Raw genomic sequence first — 15,594 nt, forward strand, 5'->3', positions numbered from 1 at the left:
TGCCAGAGTCTGAGTGTAGCCTGCTGTACAAGAGCAGAATGGTAAAGATGTAAAACACCGTGGTGGTGTGGCTATGCCTCCTGGGGTCCTGACTTCCCATCAGCATGCTGAACTCTGCAGGAACTGCTTGTACTGCCGTAGTTCAAGGAGACAGGACTCAACAGGGCTGCCATGTTCCTGGGCATCTGTGTGCCCATGTGCTCAGGCACTCACTGCTGCTACTATGCTTCCCAGCAATCCTGCTCTGGGGCAGGTCCTCAGAGCTCAGTGTGAGCTGGAGCCTCTCTGAGGTGTGGTAGCAGGTATCTGCTGGGCACTGATGTAGCAAGGCTGCTGAAGCACATTTCTCTGCCTGGGTCTGGTCTAGAGACTGCATTTTTACCCAATGACACAAAGGACTCTGGAGCAGTGCTGCTGCGAGAGCACTCCATCATCACCACAAGACATGGGGAGTGTTGGAAGAGATTCCATTTTACAGAATGATGGAAACTGCTCGTTATTCACACACACCCCCCCTCCCTCCCCCCCGGATGTAATCTGACCATGAACTTTGTTTCCTCCAAACTATATACCGCAAGTCTGATGGCAAGGTTAAGAGGGGAAAGGAAGCTTGCTCTTCCACATGGAAGTGTCCCTCATTACCCAGGCACAGCAGTATTGTCAGAAGGGTAGGTGGAAGCTTTTGGTGGGGGAAGAGACATATCCCTCAGAGCACTGAGGAATCAAAAAGAGATACAGCTAAAATTTCTCCAGGTAAGAAACAGGGACAGCACTCTGTAATCACTTTGGCTGGAAAGGGGTACCAAATACTGTGTCCTGATTTGGACCTTGTTTGTATTCAGAAAGAGCCAAGAATATGCTGTTTTGTGCAAGTTTTGTGGCAGGGACTTTATAGTTGCATCTCGAAATAGAGAATATAAACCAAACAAAACTTTTTTAGAATGGCATCTCAATAACAGAGATATAAGCTGATCTTCCTCTTCCTCTGCACCCCCCCCCCTCCCCCCCCCGAGGGCTTTTAGAGCAGAAGTACCAGGGTAGCAGGACCTTCTATCAAGAAGTTCAGTTTACTGGAGCTACGGAGCCCTGGATCACCATCTCCTCCTTGTTATCTCAGCAAGGTCCTTGTGTGGCCCCAGCAAGAGCAACAAACCCCCAAATTGTCACCACTCTCATTTCAACCATAAAAGATTTCAGACATACCAAAGAGCATGCTTATTCCTGCCCACTGCTGCCTCATTTAGCAAAACCAGCACTCCAGGTTTTTGCCTAGGGACAGCAATGACTGTACATGAAGAATGGGTTAACAGTGACCTTTCTGATATGATTCATGGGTTCCTTTAGCTTCAGTAGAAGCACTGGGGTCTTAATGGCTTTAGTTTGTGGGGCTATTGAACAGTTGTTTATCCAAGCTTATTATAGGCAATAAAACCTGAATTACTACATACCTGTCATCACTGGGGGGCAAGTTCCATCCCTGCAAAGGTCTTCCAGTCTCCTAGTTCGTTACTGGCTGAATACTGCTTTAGAATATGAGGCAGCCTGCAGATCAGATGTGCAAGGAAAGAGCTCCTAAATTAGACAGTTTTGCCAAGATGTGGTGTATTTGTTTCTATTGTTTTAATTTTCTGCTCAGACACACTAATAAGTTGCGAGCCAAATAATCTTTTGGTATTACACCGGGCTACCCCTGGAAGCACCATTTCCTCTATTTGAGGTTTTGAACCTTTCTCCTGAAGAAGCACATGGGAATTTACACAGAGAAGAATTTGCAGGTCTTCAGTGAAAACTGTCATCTCCCTGACAGAGTCTCACAAATAAGCCTCACAGGTGATGGTGAGAAGTGAGCTTCCCCCTGACCCCAGGAATGGTTACGCTGTAGAGTAGGGAGGACTTGGGCACAGATCCTCGTGCACCAAAATCATCCTTGGCCTGGATTTCCCACTGGGCAATATATTCAAAGAAACTAGATGGTGTTTAAGGCCCCTTCCAACCCAAACCATTCTGTGATTCTGTGAAATAAGTTGCAGGATAAAGGCAGCAATAGGTGGCAAAGGCTCTTTAGCGATGCGCAAGGTCAGGCACTGATCTGAAAACTGGTGACTGGCAGCTACCCAAGTTATCTCTGATAAAGCAGGTGGTCTGTGGGGACCTGCTGTGCCACCTTCTGCCAGAGGTCAGTAATCCATCAGACCTGTCGCCCTGTTTCAAAAACTTCACAGGTCACTTGGAATGAATAGGAGCAAGCTGTAAAAATGTCAAGTGGCCTCTCTACTTGGAAATCCATTTCCTCTTTAATCCACCCAACTATATCCATCAGTAAACAATCAATCTCCCTCTCATTCCTTCTCAAATGCCTGGGAAGATCTATAATTATCTCCTCCTCTTCTAAAACATATGTATTAAAGCAATGAATACCTCTCCAGTCAGAGTCCTTGAACCCTGTTATCTTTGAACATCTATTTTATGGATCTGTTTTATGGATTTACCATTATCAGCTGCAGCTGTGGGGGATTTATAACATTTCTGGTCACCTTATATCACTAAACTATCATCCGGAGGAACTTCACACCCTTAACTAACAGTGTGACTGGCGAGCACCTTGGAGCCAAACAATCTAAGAACTTTGTGCTTTTTTGTTTAAGGACTGTCTGAGATCTCAGTTTTATTGTGGTTATTCCTTTGCATTCAGCATTTCGAACAAAACGAACTGTACACATTCTCATGAAATCCAGGTGCTTTTCAGTTCCCCAGTTGGATAAATTGAGATTTCAAGAATTTGATCATACAAATATAGTTACCACGTGGGAGTTTGTTCCTCTGCACATGTGGATTTTTCAGTCACAATTCCAGTAAACCCAAATATTTCTAAGACAGTGATTTTCATGCCTTCAGAAGTTTCTACCCTTGCAGATAGAGGTTGTAAGTGGTGCACCAAACACATTTCCATAAGCACCCCTTAGAAATGCTTTGGCTCACAATTGTCCTAATTGTTTATGAGAAGCCATTGCTCAGGTTGGGCAGCCCAAATTACAGCAGCATGCTCACATACTAGCTTTGCATGAAAGGCATTGGGAAGGCAGATGAATTGCAGGTACTTGGGGCCAGGCAGCACCCCTGCCATTGCCGGGCCTGGGATGTGGTCTTGAACAGGCCTCTAAAGCATCAGGGAACAAGGGAGATCCTCACCCCATGGAAGTCCATGGCAAAGCTCTGTGGAAATAGATTTTCCTCCCAGACCATCAGTTGGTAGTGGTTGCAGGGTTGGTTTTTTTTTTTGGTAGAGGTTGTTTGATGTGTGATTTTGGGTTTTTCTGCAGCACAGAAGTAATCCAGTTCTTCCAAGTAATGGGATCCTGCACGTGCAACAATTCTGTGTGCCCACAGGGCCTGTGCAAGGGACAGCCATTGCCCAGCTAGCAAAGTTAACACAGCTCCTGAATGCTCTGCATGTGGCTCACTGGTATGCTAGTGCTGAGGAGGAGGTGCCAGCACAGCCCCAGCACCACCCCTCAGCACAGATGGGGGAAGAGTCAACAGCAAAAAAATGCCTATTGTTTCAGAAAGGAAGTGAGCATTTTCCCCTTAAATGCTGGGAAATTGAGACCTCATCACTGCTGAGGAAAAAAAACCCCAATCCCCTCTTCGAAGTGAAAGGGAAATACCACCTGAGCTGTACTGCCAGCAGCGTTAGAGAACGTGCCTCAGTAACAGGACTAAAGGGAGACTTTTTTGTAAAGGAAGGAAGGAAAGTAAGGGAGTGCAAGGACTGAATGGGAGAGGCATCGTTTCATTTCTACGTCATGAGTTCGACTCCAGCTCACTAGTCGCTGCTGCCTAATGATTCTTCAGAAGCTGATGATCATCTCTTAGTCTGCTACTTGGAGGCCACAGCCCCGTCATGGAACCTGTCCTGCATAGCACAGGACTTAAATCCTTGGCACAGCTAGAAAGGATTTACTTGGCAGGCTCTGTGGGTCCTCTATGGGATGCTGAAAAACCTTTTTTGGGATGCATGTGCATCCTGCTCCTGTGCTCAGGGCTAAGTAGACTGGTAGGAATGAAGGTGGCTGACTCTGGTCTTCCTTTGCAGGGCAGCTGTGCAAAATCCCTGCTACTCCAGCAACTCAAGTCATTGGTGCTGCCCTTTGGTTTTGGTGCCCTTTTCCCATGACACACTACAGTTGGAAAGTACTGGCCTTACAAACTGAAATCTAGAGGGTGTTGCATATCTTGTGGTGGGTGGGAGTGCGGGGGAGGGAAAGGTACTCTGAGCATCTCTGGATTGTTCACCTTGTGCCTCTCCCTGGGACTGCCACCCTGCAAAATCCTGTCAGCACCACCCACCATGGATGGGTACTCTGTGCACATGAACCTTGCAGCAGCTCTGGGGGCAAGCAGAGTGCTGCCGTAGCTCCACTGCTGCTATCCTTTGTAACAGAATGGCAGACTGAGACAAGCAAAGCTTTGGCTCCAGTTGTGTCAGTCATTGTGCACATAGAGATTCTCCCCATGCAAGTAGCCTACAAAGCATAGACATTTTGGGAAGATAGGTGGGCACAGACCAGAAGAGAGAAGAGCAGCACAGGGCAGTAACTGTATGGTATAGCTCTCTACTGCCACTAGCAGCACTCATCCTACTGCCAATCTGGCTTCTTCCTATTAGCTAGATGCATCAGAAGACCATGTGCTATGATACTTGAGCCAATGGGTTTGAGGCCAAGAACCCCCCAAGTGATTTACCAGAGCTTAACAGGGCTCAGGCTGAAGGAGCTGCCAGTGAAACATGCCTTTGAGCCACAGGTGTAAATGCAAAAAAATTAAAAACACCTGGAGCTGGGTTTCAATGCTTTGGAACATGAGAATTTGAACACAGACTTTGGCTTGATTTACTAGAAAGGTGGGAGCTTCTGCAAAAGTTGGGTCTGGCCAGGACTGGGAATGCCTAGGAGTTTTGCCTGGGCAGTTGTTGGAGTGCATCTCTTGCACACAACTTACTTGGGATAAAGAAAGTGCTTGAAATTAATTTCATGTCAGATACCTGCCCTCCTTCCACAGGCCAGAAATCTCTGTATTAATGCACTAGGCTGTGCCCTGGCAGCTACTATTTATTGTGCAACAGGAAAAATACACCTGGACTTAAAACTGCAAGGAAAGGAAGGGACAGGAGCTGATGGAATGTTACTCACCTTTGAAGGATTTACTTCTCTGCTAGACTTTGCTAACTGGCAACAGAGAAGTATCCTAGAAAGCAATTTGGAAACAAAGCAAAGCAAACTTCTAGAGACCTAGCTGGGACACATCAATTCCTTTTCCGCCCTACTAATTACCTTCAGATATTAGCTAGTTCACTGTTACCACCTCCTCCTTAGAAGGGAAGCAGTCTTACTCTCCAGTTGTATAGGAAATCCAGCAACTTGCCCATGGCAACACAATCACAATCTGTTACAGGCTCATATTACCACTCAGGGAACCCTTTTTATCTCTAGTGTGATTACAGAGCCTTAAAACCCTCTGAGAGGGCTACTAGGCAAGTAGCACAGGTTAACCCAAGACCATATTTGGCCTAGACACATGTTGCCAAAGATGCAGGAAGCTATACTGATTCCCAAGCATATACAACTCGATTCTCTCCCCTGCTGCTATACCAGTGTCCCAGCCAGCTGCCTTCCAGTACCTTATCCCCACCTAGAAGAGGTGTGGAAAAGCAGTCCAGGGGAAAGGAAACAAAAAACAACAGCAAAACTCTTGGCTGAGTTCCCAGGAGCAACAGTGTCAAACCTGGCTGGCCTCCAGCACAAGTAAATGCATCTTACCAACCTTAGTGCCACGCGTTCAGCACTCTGAAGTGCTTCACACCTCCTTTCAGAAGCCTCCACACAGCACTGTAACTGAACCCCTGCAGCACAGTCCCTCTAGCACAGACAGGACACCATCTCCCCTGTTTTGCTTTGAGGCCCTGGTATTGTTGTACAAAGCACTTACAAGCTAAGTCCTCAACCAGAGTTAGCTGACACAATTCTGGTAGAGGCCCTGGTGATGAGCTTATTTATAGCAGCTGAAGGGCTGACTCACTTTTTTTTCTGTAATTGCACAGATGAGCCTTATTTGCACCATTCTGGTGTTTGTTGAAATAGGCTTGAAAGAGCTGAGGGGTTTTTTTTTTTCCCTGTTTCTTTCAAGATTTATAGCAGAAAAAACCTGCTTGTTGGAAGCCCCATGGTTTAGATCCCATAACCCAGTTAACAGAGAAGAAGAGACTGTTCTGTCAGTGAGGTGCAGCAAGAAAAACTCGAGTTTCAGGTCACTGCCTTAATCATGGGAAATCTCTCTGCTGTAGCACAGGTGACCTCACTGACCACGAGAAAGCATCACTGAATGGATGAGGGTGAGGTGCCTAAGTGTTTTGCAAAATATTGCTGTCCTCTGCATCTATTCTGAACTTGCGGTAGGGGGATGATAACATTTTGCATCATTGCAAAGGGTTGGGAGGTTAAATCAGAAATGCTCAAAGACTGTGATTACCAGGATCTGCCAATGCTGAGATCAGTGGTTTGCAGCCTAGAACAGATAAATAAGAAACTCTTGTGAAACCATGTAATGTGGCTAGTGACTACAGGATGAGGAGAGCAAGGGACTGTCTTGTCCAGAGTGCAGACCTTTCTCAGCTTGGAGTTTCTGGTATTGAGGGAACCCTCGTGTAGAGGGTCAGAGATTTCATCTCATTTTTCAGTTTTTCTACCCAGCCAAACTTTCTGGTACACATTATAGCTTTTGTAGTCATAAAAGACATGAATTTAAGCATCTGACATCTCCTTCTGTAAGTAGCAAGACCTCATTTTAATATGCTGCCTCCTGATTTCAGACAAAGAAATATTTGTGTAGGCCAGGGTGGAACCAGTTAAGCAAGAAAAAAGGGGACAGATTGAAAGACTGTAAGAGAATCAATCTCCAGTCAAAGGAAAGCATGGCATGGTTAATAACTGAAGGCTATTGGAGTCTGTGGGAAGGAACTACCATTGCATCTAGTAATTCCTGTCAAGAGTGATAGCTGTACTATTTGTTCTTAAAAAGAAAGTGCAGCATTGCAGCTGTTCTCCTCTTGAGCCTCAGTGGGTTTGTTGTGCCATCTGGGGTGGTGATGCCATTAGAAGAGCCTGTTAGCCTTTTATTTTTCATGGAGATACGATGCTTTGCCTCACTCTGCCAAAGGTGTTTGCAACTGAGCAGGTAGATCCTCTTTATTCCAAATCAGTAACGACTCAGCTCCACCTCCTTCCAAGACCTGGCACAAAACTCCCTCTCATAGGTGGCATTTTGCTGTGCATGAGGCTGCAAATCAGGCTCCCCGCTCCCAGCAATGTACTGGTATTGCACTGCTGATGGTCTGGCATTTACTGTCCCAGATGTGGCTCTTTACATTGGACAGATGCCCGTGAATCCTGACAATGGAGGCAGGTGCAAATTCTGTATATGATAAACAAGATATTCTGTACGGTATCAGAAGCACTATGCCTAAATGCCACAAAAAAAAACCCCATCAGATGGCATGATTTATCACTGACAGCACCTTATGAAAATCCAGTGTAAAATTCTAGATTTATGGCTGCCTATGAACAGCAAAGGGCATGTTTCAGTGGCATCCCAAGAAATTCTCAGGATCAAATAGAAGGAATTTAAATAAAATAGAAAATGGCCTTAATGAGTAAAATTTTCCATTGTCTGTGGACATTGCAGAAAGCAAACTGGAGGAGGGAAGCATGAAAAATGGGTTATTTCTGAAATGGAGAGTTTTCTGAGTTACTCTGAAGGAAGGCTGTACAGCATACCTCGCCCTGCTCTACCACCAAGCTGAGGGTCCCCAGCTTCTCTGCTTGCTTATGGATGTTTACATTACCATGAGTGGGTTTGCCCAGTTTTGATGTCAGGCAGAAGGAAGCAAGTAGGAAAGGGGAATGAAAGGAAATGAAGGGGAAGTAAGATATCCTGAAAAGAGTATGCATTGTAGCCCTCTGAGGCGCTGTGGGTCAGGCACTAATAAGCGAAAAGGTACCAGAGAAACTGAAGTTTTGGTTCCAAATCCACATACAGAAGAACTTGAAGCTGAGGTTGCAGTTTGCTAAAGGGTGGATGCAGAGCTTTCACACTGGCTTTCATACCAGAAGACTGCATGGTGAAATAAATACTAGATTCAGGAAAACAGTAAGAAAACCTGGGGGCAGATCTTCAACTCCTGTAGATCAGCCTTTCATCCAGAGACTGTTCTACCACATTACCATGTGAAATAATTGTGATATGAAAAAAGGTCTTCTTTGTGTGCAAAAAGCTCATGAACAAAGCTCCCATTTCCTTTCTCTTTTCAGAGAAGGTAAGATTTCATTTAAAGAAATTATTTCATAGCTAAAACCATACAGGGAGTGAAAAAGATCCAGAGTACCTCATTTGCTTTTCCTATCAGTTCTTGCTTTCTATCACCTCTATGTGTGTAGAGAATATCAGTTTGCAAGCTGCTTGTAAAATTCACTTAAGCCTGTTGGAAATTTCATTTTATCCTTTTTGTCTGCTGGTTCAGGATACGTTTAATCAGAGGAAATGTTTTAGCCTTAAATTCACAGCTATTGTGCTGAAAGGGCATGTACTTCTCTGTGTTTGTACACAGGTAATCACTAAAAAGTTATCTGGCTACATGCATGTGTTGTTTTCTACCTATCTACTAAATCAGAACTCAGTGTGCATTTATGACTCCCCTTGGAGGGCTCTGGGGCTATGAAACGAAACACTTCTATTGTAGCAAAGCCTACAAGAAATCTTCATGTAGCTCTAGAGAAACAAATAAGGGCTGTCCCCCTCTACCACCTTAATGTAGAAGTTCTGCATTTCACATCCCTCAGGGGATGCACTAGACCCTAAGTTTTGTAGCCTTTTGTGACCTTCTACTTACTTTCATTTCAGCAGGTAAGAAGAGCCCACCTGCTGAGGACAAAGTTGTGTTAACACATATGAAGATATTGAGCAATGAAGGAATTCAAAACCCAGGGTTAATCACAGAGGCTGCAGCTGACACAGCCTGCACAGAAGAGTCCCATCTCCCTGGTGCCAGCCTCCCACCAGACTGCCAGGGAAATCCGAATGCAGCAGCCGAACCAGCAGATCCAGACTATGCAGATGCCCCAGCAAGCACAGACTATGTAGCCACACTGCCTGACCTCAGTGCCTTCCAGTCCAAGTGCCGACTTCACAGATTCTCCAAATTCGAATCTGAGGACTCAGGGGTTGAATTGCCGAGTGGGGCTAATTCTCCATCAACACCAACCGGTTCAGAGAAGAGCTTTGTGCTTCACAGCAGAGACTCGTTTTGTGACTCAGGTGTGCTTAGCACCTCTTCTTCTCCAGAAATTGACCATTTGGTAATGAGAACATGTAAAGAGGATGCCAGAAAAGTCAGCCACCAAGATCCAGAGAATGAAAAGCAAGCTGAGTACTACAGCCAGGAGGCGGATGTTGTGCAGGGTCCTACAGCTTCCCTTGAAGACTTAAGTGTCCCTCAGGAAGAAAATCCAGATGAACATTTTGACCAGAGCAAAAGCCAATCTCTGGAAAAGGAACCCACCCCGGAGACAGACCCTCCCAGGGAGAGCACTCTTCACACCCCAGATCCCATTGAAGATCCAAAGACAATTGCTGACAGTTTCCCAGAGAACTTTGGCAGCATGCAAGACCTCCAGATCCATGGCCATCAGCTGAAGAAGTACCCCACAAGTGACAGTCTAGATGAATACATGGATAAATGCTGTAGACTGAGTGAGGTAAGAAACACCTAAACTGAATCTTAGAGCTAGGCCTGTCCAAATATGTCAGCCAAGGTTCAAGTCCTTTTGTTTGTCACAAACTAGGACATATGCGAGTTAGAAAATCTCGCCTGAAACTGTTGTAAGCAGCAAATCATGGTAACTGATTTTTAAGAGCTTTTTTTCCCAGTAGTGAAATTCTTAAGTAATTCACGTATATCAGGTCTGGGTAATGATGACTAACGGCTCATGGAGATCTGATGTTTCAAAAAGCCCTAGATTAGAGAATGGACTTGCTTTTGGTCTTAAAATGAAGATTGTGAAGTTAGTCATTGTCCTCTGATACATGTGACGTGGATCAGAACATAGTTTCTTTTTCAAGGTCAGGTTATTCCTGTTCTGGGAGCAGCTGGGCTGCTGTTGGCGCACCAGAATTTGGAGGGAACTTATCTAAGGAGTAGCTAATTTCTGCTCAGGTCTGTCCTGTTCCCTTGAGCCAGCTCTTAATGAGGGAGCAGTGAGCACATGTACCAATCCAAATCTTTGCTGGGCTAGAAATGGAGATTGCATTTTAACTCCCCAGCAGAGGTGTGGTGGACACAACTTAAAGACATAATTTCAGTAGGTTGTTCCACACCAGACTCCTTTCCCCCCTTGCTGTGTACACTGTGCCACAGACAGGAGGATAAAAAGCCCTGCTGCCCCTTCTCCCATAGTGGATGCTGGCAAGCACTCACCCCATGCTGCAGACATGCCAACAGATCACCGCTTTGTTTGCTCACTGTGGTGGCTTCCATGAACCAGCAAAGGCAAGATATAAGTGGGTAGCCGATTCCTGACAAGGAGGCATACCAAAGAGCCCCGTGAGCAAAAGGAAAGGAGAAGAGCAGACTAGGTGAAGAGAGTCACACAGAGTCACCAAAAACATCAGTGCATAATAGGGATTTCTTTTTAGGGTGTTCACTGCAGTAATAGTGATGAATTGAAATGGGAGATGGGTGGAAGGAAGCCAAGTGACAAGTGCTGTGTGCTGTGCATATAATTTTACCATGACCTGTCTGCCTGGGCTCTAAATCATCAGGGAACGGCCTTCCTGGCCAGGATGCCAAACCCTCCTGAGCAGTGAGGAAGGTCAGAGATGGCCCATCTCTCTTAACATTGGATATTGAGACGGTAAAAAGCAACGCATGATCCACTTAAGTAGCCTCTTCCTCTCCAGAGCTGTCTCACACACAGCAAAGACAAATGTCTATTTTGCATAGTTCCTAAGCAGTTAGCAGCTTGGCCTTTTGACAGTTAAAAGGGACCATTTGCCACAAAGAAGACTTTTAATAAAGTTACCTAAATTCTCTGTCACCCTCCAGAGAGTGTGCAGCCAGCTTGGTCTTGTCTGACAGCTCTGGCTGCCTGTGAAATTCCTTTAAATCTTTTGTGAAATAGAGATTCAGTTTCCCAAAGGAGAGCATTTAAATAAACAAGAGAATAAATTAGAAAGAAGCTGAAGAGGAAATGAAGCTCTTGGTAGCTTATCTTCCCTCCTTTTTAATATCCTCACTGGCTGAGTGCTAAAGCTCTGTGCCCCAGAGCACTTTTCTTTCTTTGTTTTTTGAGCTGTATAAATACAGCTGTGACCTAGATCCTGGGGAGGGTTGCCCCTCTTTGCAGAGCACCTCCGGGCTGCTGTATCTCAAGAGCAGTGCTCTTCAAACTGCTGGGATGCCAAGTATCACCCAAGCTGACTGCGGCAAGAAATGCCCATGGCTGCTGCACTGACCCGTGCCTGCAGCTGTGCTGTGTGCCTCCGAGCACAGGGACAGCCTCTTGTAGCTGTAAAGCCACCTGTCCTCGCCAGACATGCACAGGATTGACCTCTCCTCACTGCCATACAACACAGGCAGGACAGAGTGAGACCTGCTAAGAAATGATGCCTGGATGATCATCTGCCCATGCAACTGATGGGTGCATTATGGTTCACCCCAGCTGAGACCCTGCTCCAGGCTTACTCTGTGGTTTTCACATTTGCCTGTAACATGTCCAAGACACAATAAGTTATGTGGGACATGTTTTCTGTCCTAATGTCATCTCTGGGACTTAGATACCGCTGGAAATGCCATCAGTGTTGTCTGAAAGACAGCAGGCCAGTACAGGGTATTCCTGCTCTGCCACAAAGAACATGGCAAACCAAATTGTTCTATCAAATCTGTTCCTGCTGCATTAAATTCATGTTGATAGAGATGCAAGAGTGCTTACATTGGCTTATATTTTATGCCAGCTGATAATATTTGATTTTAGGTGACAGCAGCTTTCTCAGTTCTGTTGCTGGTTTGGGGAATACAGCTTTTGAGTATCAGGAGAGCAGTTGCTTTTCCCCCACCCAGCTGGCTGCGGCAATGCCAACAGCACCATGCTTAATGGCATACCACAGCTGAGCAAGGAGTCAGTCTCTGGATGAGGATGCCCCTTGATGTCCTCCCTGACTGCTGAGGCCACTTCCAAGAGAACAGGAAGGAAAGTGTTGAAGAAGAGGGACTAGAAATGACCAAATGTTTTGACCATTTGTATTCATGGCTTTGGCTGAAAATATACATCAAATCATTTCAGTCTGACATTTCTTAAACAAAGCTTTCTGATCTTTTGTTTTCAACTGTCATTATTTTGACATTTGCCTACATTTAGAAAGATGAAAGGAAGTGGAAGCTGTCAAACAGCAAGTGAAAGAACTTTGAAGGCTAAATAAAAGCATTTCCTTTTAAGCCAAATGAAATGTTTGGGGTCAGTTTGAAGAGACATAGCTTTTGATGCTTTTGCTTTGCAAACACTTCCTCACACTCCATTAAGTTTACATTTAAGGTCAGCCCATACCCCTAGAAGAAGAGAGAGGGTGGGAGCATTGGCATCATTAAATAAAAAATCCCCACATTATTCACACAGTACTAATTATTATCATGGGCCAAAGCAGTCAAAATACTTTTCCTCAGAGAGTGGTACAGTTCAGAGGGAGCAGAGGGCAACCTGTGATGGTCAGCCCCATAGCGTGTGTGTGCTGCTTAGAGGAAACCAAAAGCTATCAGCAAGCACAGCCCCTCCTGGACAGCAGGGTGGAGCCGCCAGAAATATACAGCACGATCCCTCTCTTTCCTGTTATTCACAAGCCTTTTGGTGTTGTCAGCTTCCAGTGACAAATGCTCAGCCTGTGGCGTCACTAATCAGTTGCCCTAAGCCCACGATGGGCAATTTGTAATTATGTTCCTTAGCTGTCAGTGCAGTGACCACATTGCCTCCATATTTGGCCACACGAATGTGGTGGGAGCGGGCAGTGAGGAATTTATGGGAGGATGGAGAGAGGTACAACTCTAAACTATCCACAAAAGATAGTGAAGAGCATTGCGTGAAGCACAGAAACCTCAGTCACTGCAAAAACCAGCAGCGAACTGTTGGCTGAATGATGAAGAGCTTCACCTGCAAGCCAGTTCTGCCTGTCAGCTTCAGCTCCTGCTGCCATGCCCAGGCCAAGACAGTTTTCCCCTGAGCCCAGTGGAAGAAAGGCCTATGACATGCATCAGAGTAACAGATAAGATTAACATTTCAGAGACAGGATAAAATGCTGATTAGATGATCTGAAAAGCAGATTTTGATTATAACTCAATTGGACAAGAGTCTTGAAAACAAGTCTTTCTTGCAGCTCCCACTGAACTTCAAACCTTTGTAGTGCTCAGATGCTGCAGTAAGCATGATTTCACACATACACAGAGGGACAGGCTCCCACCTCTGTGATTCTGGTGGCTTCAAAGGAAAACTGTGATTTTACACTAGTGAAAATATTGACTGAAAGGCTCTAGATAAGCCAAAGTTCCCTGTGCAGATGCCAGTCTTGTGAGCCAGCAGAAGTGTGATGGTTTATTGCCAGCTGAGCAGGGGCACATGTACTGAAAACTTAACTCCAAAACTTTGCCAGGGGAGCAATAACAAGGGCAGAAATCTCTCTTTGGTTACATGTGTGTAAAGTCAGCATAGTGCACCTAACTCCACACAGTCAAAATTGTAATGAAATTAACTCAGCGTAGTATAGCTGAGAGCCTTGGATTCCTTTTCTCCCAGCTAAGAATCAGGCTCAGTCTGATGTACCTGGAAGCAAAATCTGTCACCTATTTATACATTACTTTTCTAGCGCAGCTTTAACCATCTGGCTCATAAATTGTGTCTGTCTGATCTCTGCATCTTCAGCTTCAAAAAAGTAGGTGAGATGTTTTTCCCTCTTAGGTTTCATCAACTCAAAAATGGGCACATGGCTTTTGATCAAATACCATTTGACAATCCGCATGTGGGGGATGTGAAAAATTTCAGTCCAGTTAGGTGAATGTTTCGGGAAGCTTCAACTGGGAGTACAGGGATGGGAAGAGACTCATCCTGGAGGATGTTTGCAGTTTTTCTGTGTTTGCTCACCCTCCACTGCTAGCATAAAACTGTCTCACAGGTGCCAGGAGGAAAATATTTAGGCCAGAACGTGACAGCATGGGTTCTATGCTGTACTTGCCATGACTAGAAGATAGCGAGGGCTGCTGAGATGTTTCCAGTCTATAGAAAAGAAAGTCCTGGAAGAGTCCTCAGAGAGGCCCTCTCTGAGCAATTGCTTGGGAGGCAACCAGCTAAATTACGCGAATTTTCTGTATTGAGCACCTGCCATATCTGAGCAATCCTCATGCTAACGGGCCTTGCGGCAGGGCAAGCAAGGTGAGGCGTCCCCCCAAAAGCTTTTTGCCCTTGCACACTGACCACACAGGTGGCTGGCCCTGCAGGGATGGGCAGGCATCAGAGGCTCTGCCTTATTTGCCTTTTGCTCATTTGCACTTTCTGGGATCACTTCAATAAAATGCAGGTTAATTTCCTATTAACTAGTCCCAAACTGTCTGCCCTGAGTAGTCTCTGAAGGCTGGCTGTGAAACAGGGTTCTCCAGCATATTGAGTACAACCCTTTAGTCTTATTTATACCCTCTACAGGTGTAAATCTACCTTGCCCCTAAACCTGGAGCAACTGCTCTATGCTTTTTCCTTCTCATTTTCTAGGCACCTGTATTTATGCTCAGGAGTTGGAAGTTCTCTCTAACTTTTGCTAAAAGCCAGATTTTTTCCATGCCTGCTCCAAACACACCTGTGCTTTCAAGTGCCTTCAGCCCAAGAAGCAGAGCACTGAAAATCAAGACCACCTTCTCTTCTCCTTCCCTGCCTGTTTTGCTCTATAAACCTAGCACCCATGAACATGAAGAAGGACCTTACAATGCTAAGCACGAGATAAATATGGAACAAAAGGAGGGTGTCTAAGTGAAAGAGGTCACAGTCAAATGCTTTATGCTTTCTCTCAAATCCTGAGGTTACAGCCAAGTATCATCCTCTTTTCCAAGAGCACCTCTGTCTCTTGTAGTCTTCTGTTGTGTTTCTACAGCTATAACAGCTTGGGGAGACATTAGTGACATCAGCCACTTAGTGGCATCAGACACTGCAATGGCAAACTGGCAGAAAGGGGAGTTAAATGTGCAAAAAAGCGGTACTGAGTGGCTACCTACATTTTGAAGGGTAATGGATGGGACAGTGAAAAAATTGACTATGCGTTTTGGGACAGCTCAATACTGCCAGATTTTCAGAAGCTTATATCATATACTTCCTGCAAATCATGCTTCTGAAGCTGGGCAGCCCCAAAATCCCTATCTGCTTTCAGATATGTTGGTTACAAGTGCATTGATTCAAGCGTTTCCCAGCAGATGCCATGGAGGCTTTGTTCTCCCTGAGGGTCCTGGGTCTGTGCCCCTTC

The 15,594-nt window shown here is 45.4% G+C and overlaps 2 protein-coding genes across 6 annotated transcripts in view; one reads left to right on the plus strand and one right to left on the minus strand.

The window, feature by feature from the left end:
* The window catches only part of TLL2 (tolloid like 2), a 508,271-nt gene that overhangs the window by 338,091 nt on the left and 154,586 nt on the right, over positions 1-15,594 (minus strand). The window lies entirely within an intron of this gene.
* The window catches only part of LOC133215031 (uncharacterized), a 31,030-nt gene that overhangs the window by 1,322 nt on the left and 14,114 nt on the right, over positions 1-15,594 (plus strand). For 3 of the 5 annotated variants that reach the window (XM_061358652.1, XM_061358657.1, XM_061358655.1), the window contains exon 2: positions 8,953-9,806. In XM_061358652.1, coding sequence (XP_061214636.1) covers positions 8,953-9,806 — 854 coding nt within the window. The remainder of the gene's footprint in view (positions 1-8,952; positions 9,807-15,594) is intronic. The other 2 variants (XM_061358654.1, XM_061358656.1) reach the window with 1 other exon arrangement.

The sequence above is a fragment of the Neopsephotus bourkii genome, unplaced genomic scaffold (genome assembly GCF_033783945.1).
Source record: "Neopsephotus bourkii isolate Nb327-2 ecotype Australia unplaced genomic scaffold, CSIRO-AGI_Nbou_v1 NB_951, whole genome shotgun sequence".
Classification (NCBI taxonomy): Eukaryota; Metazoa; Chordata; class Aves; order Psittaciformes; family Psittacidae; genus Neopsephotus; species Neopsephotus bourkii.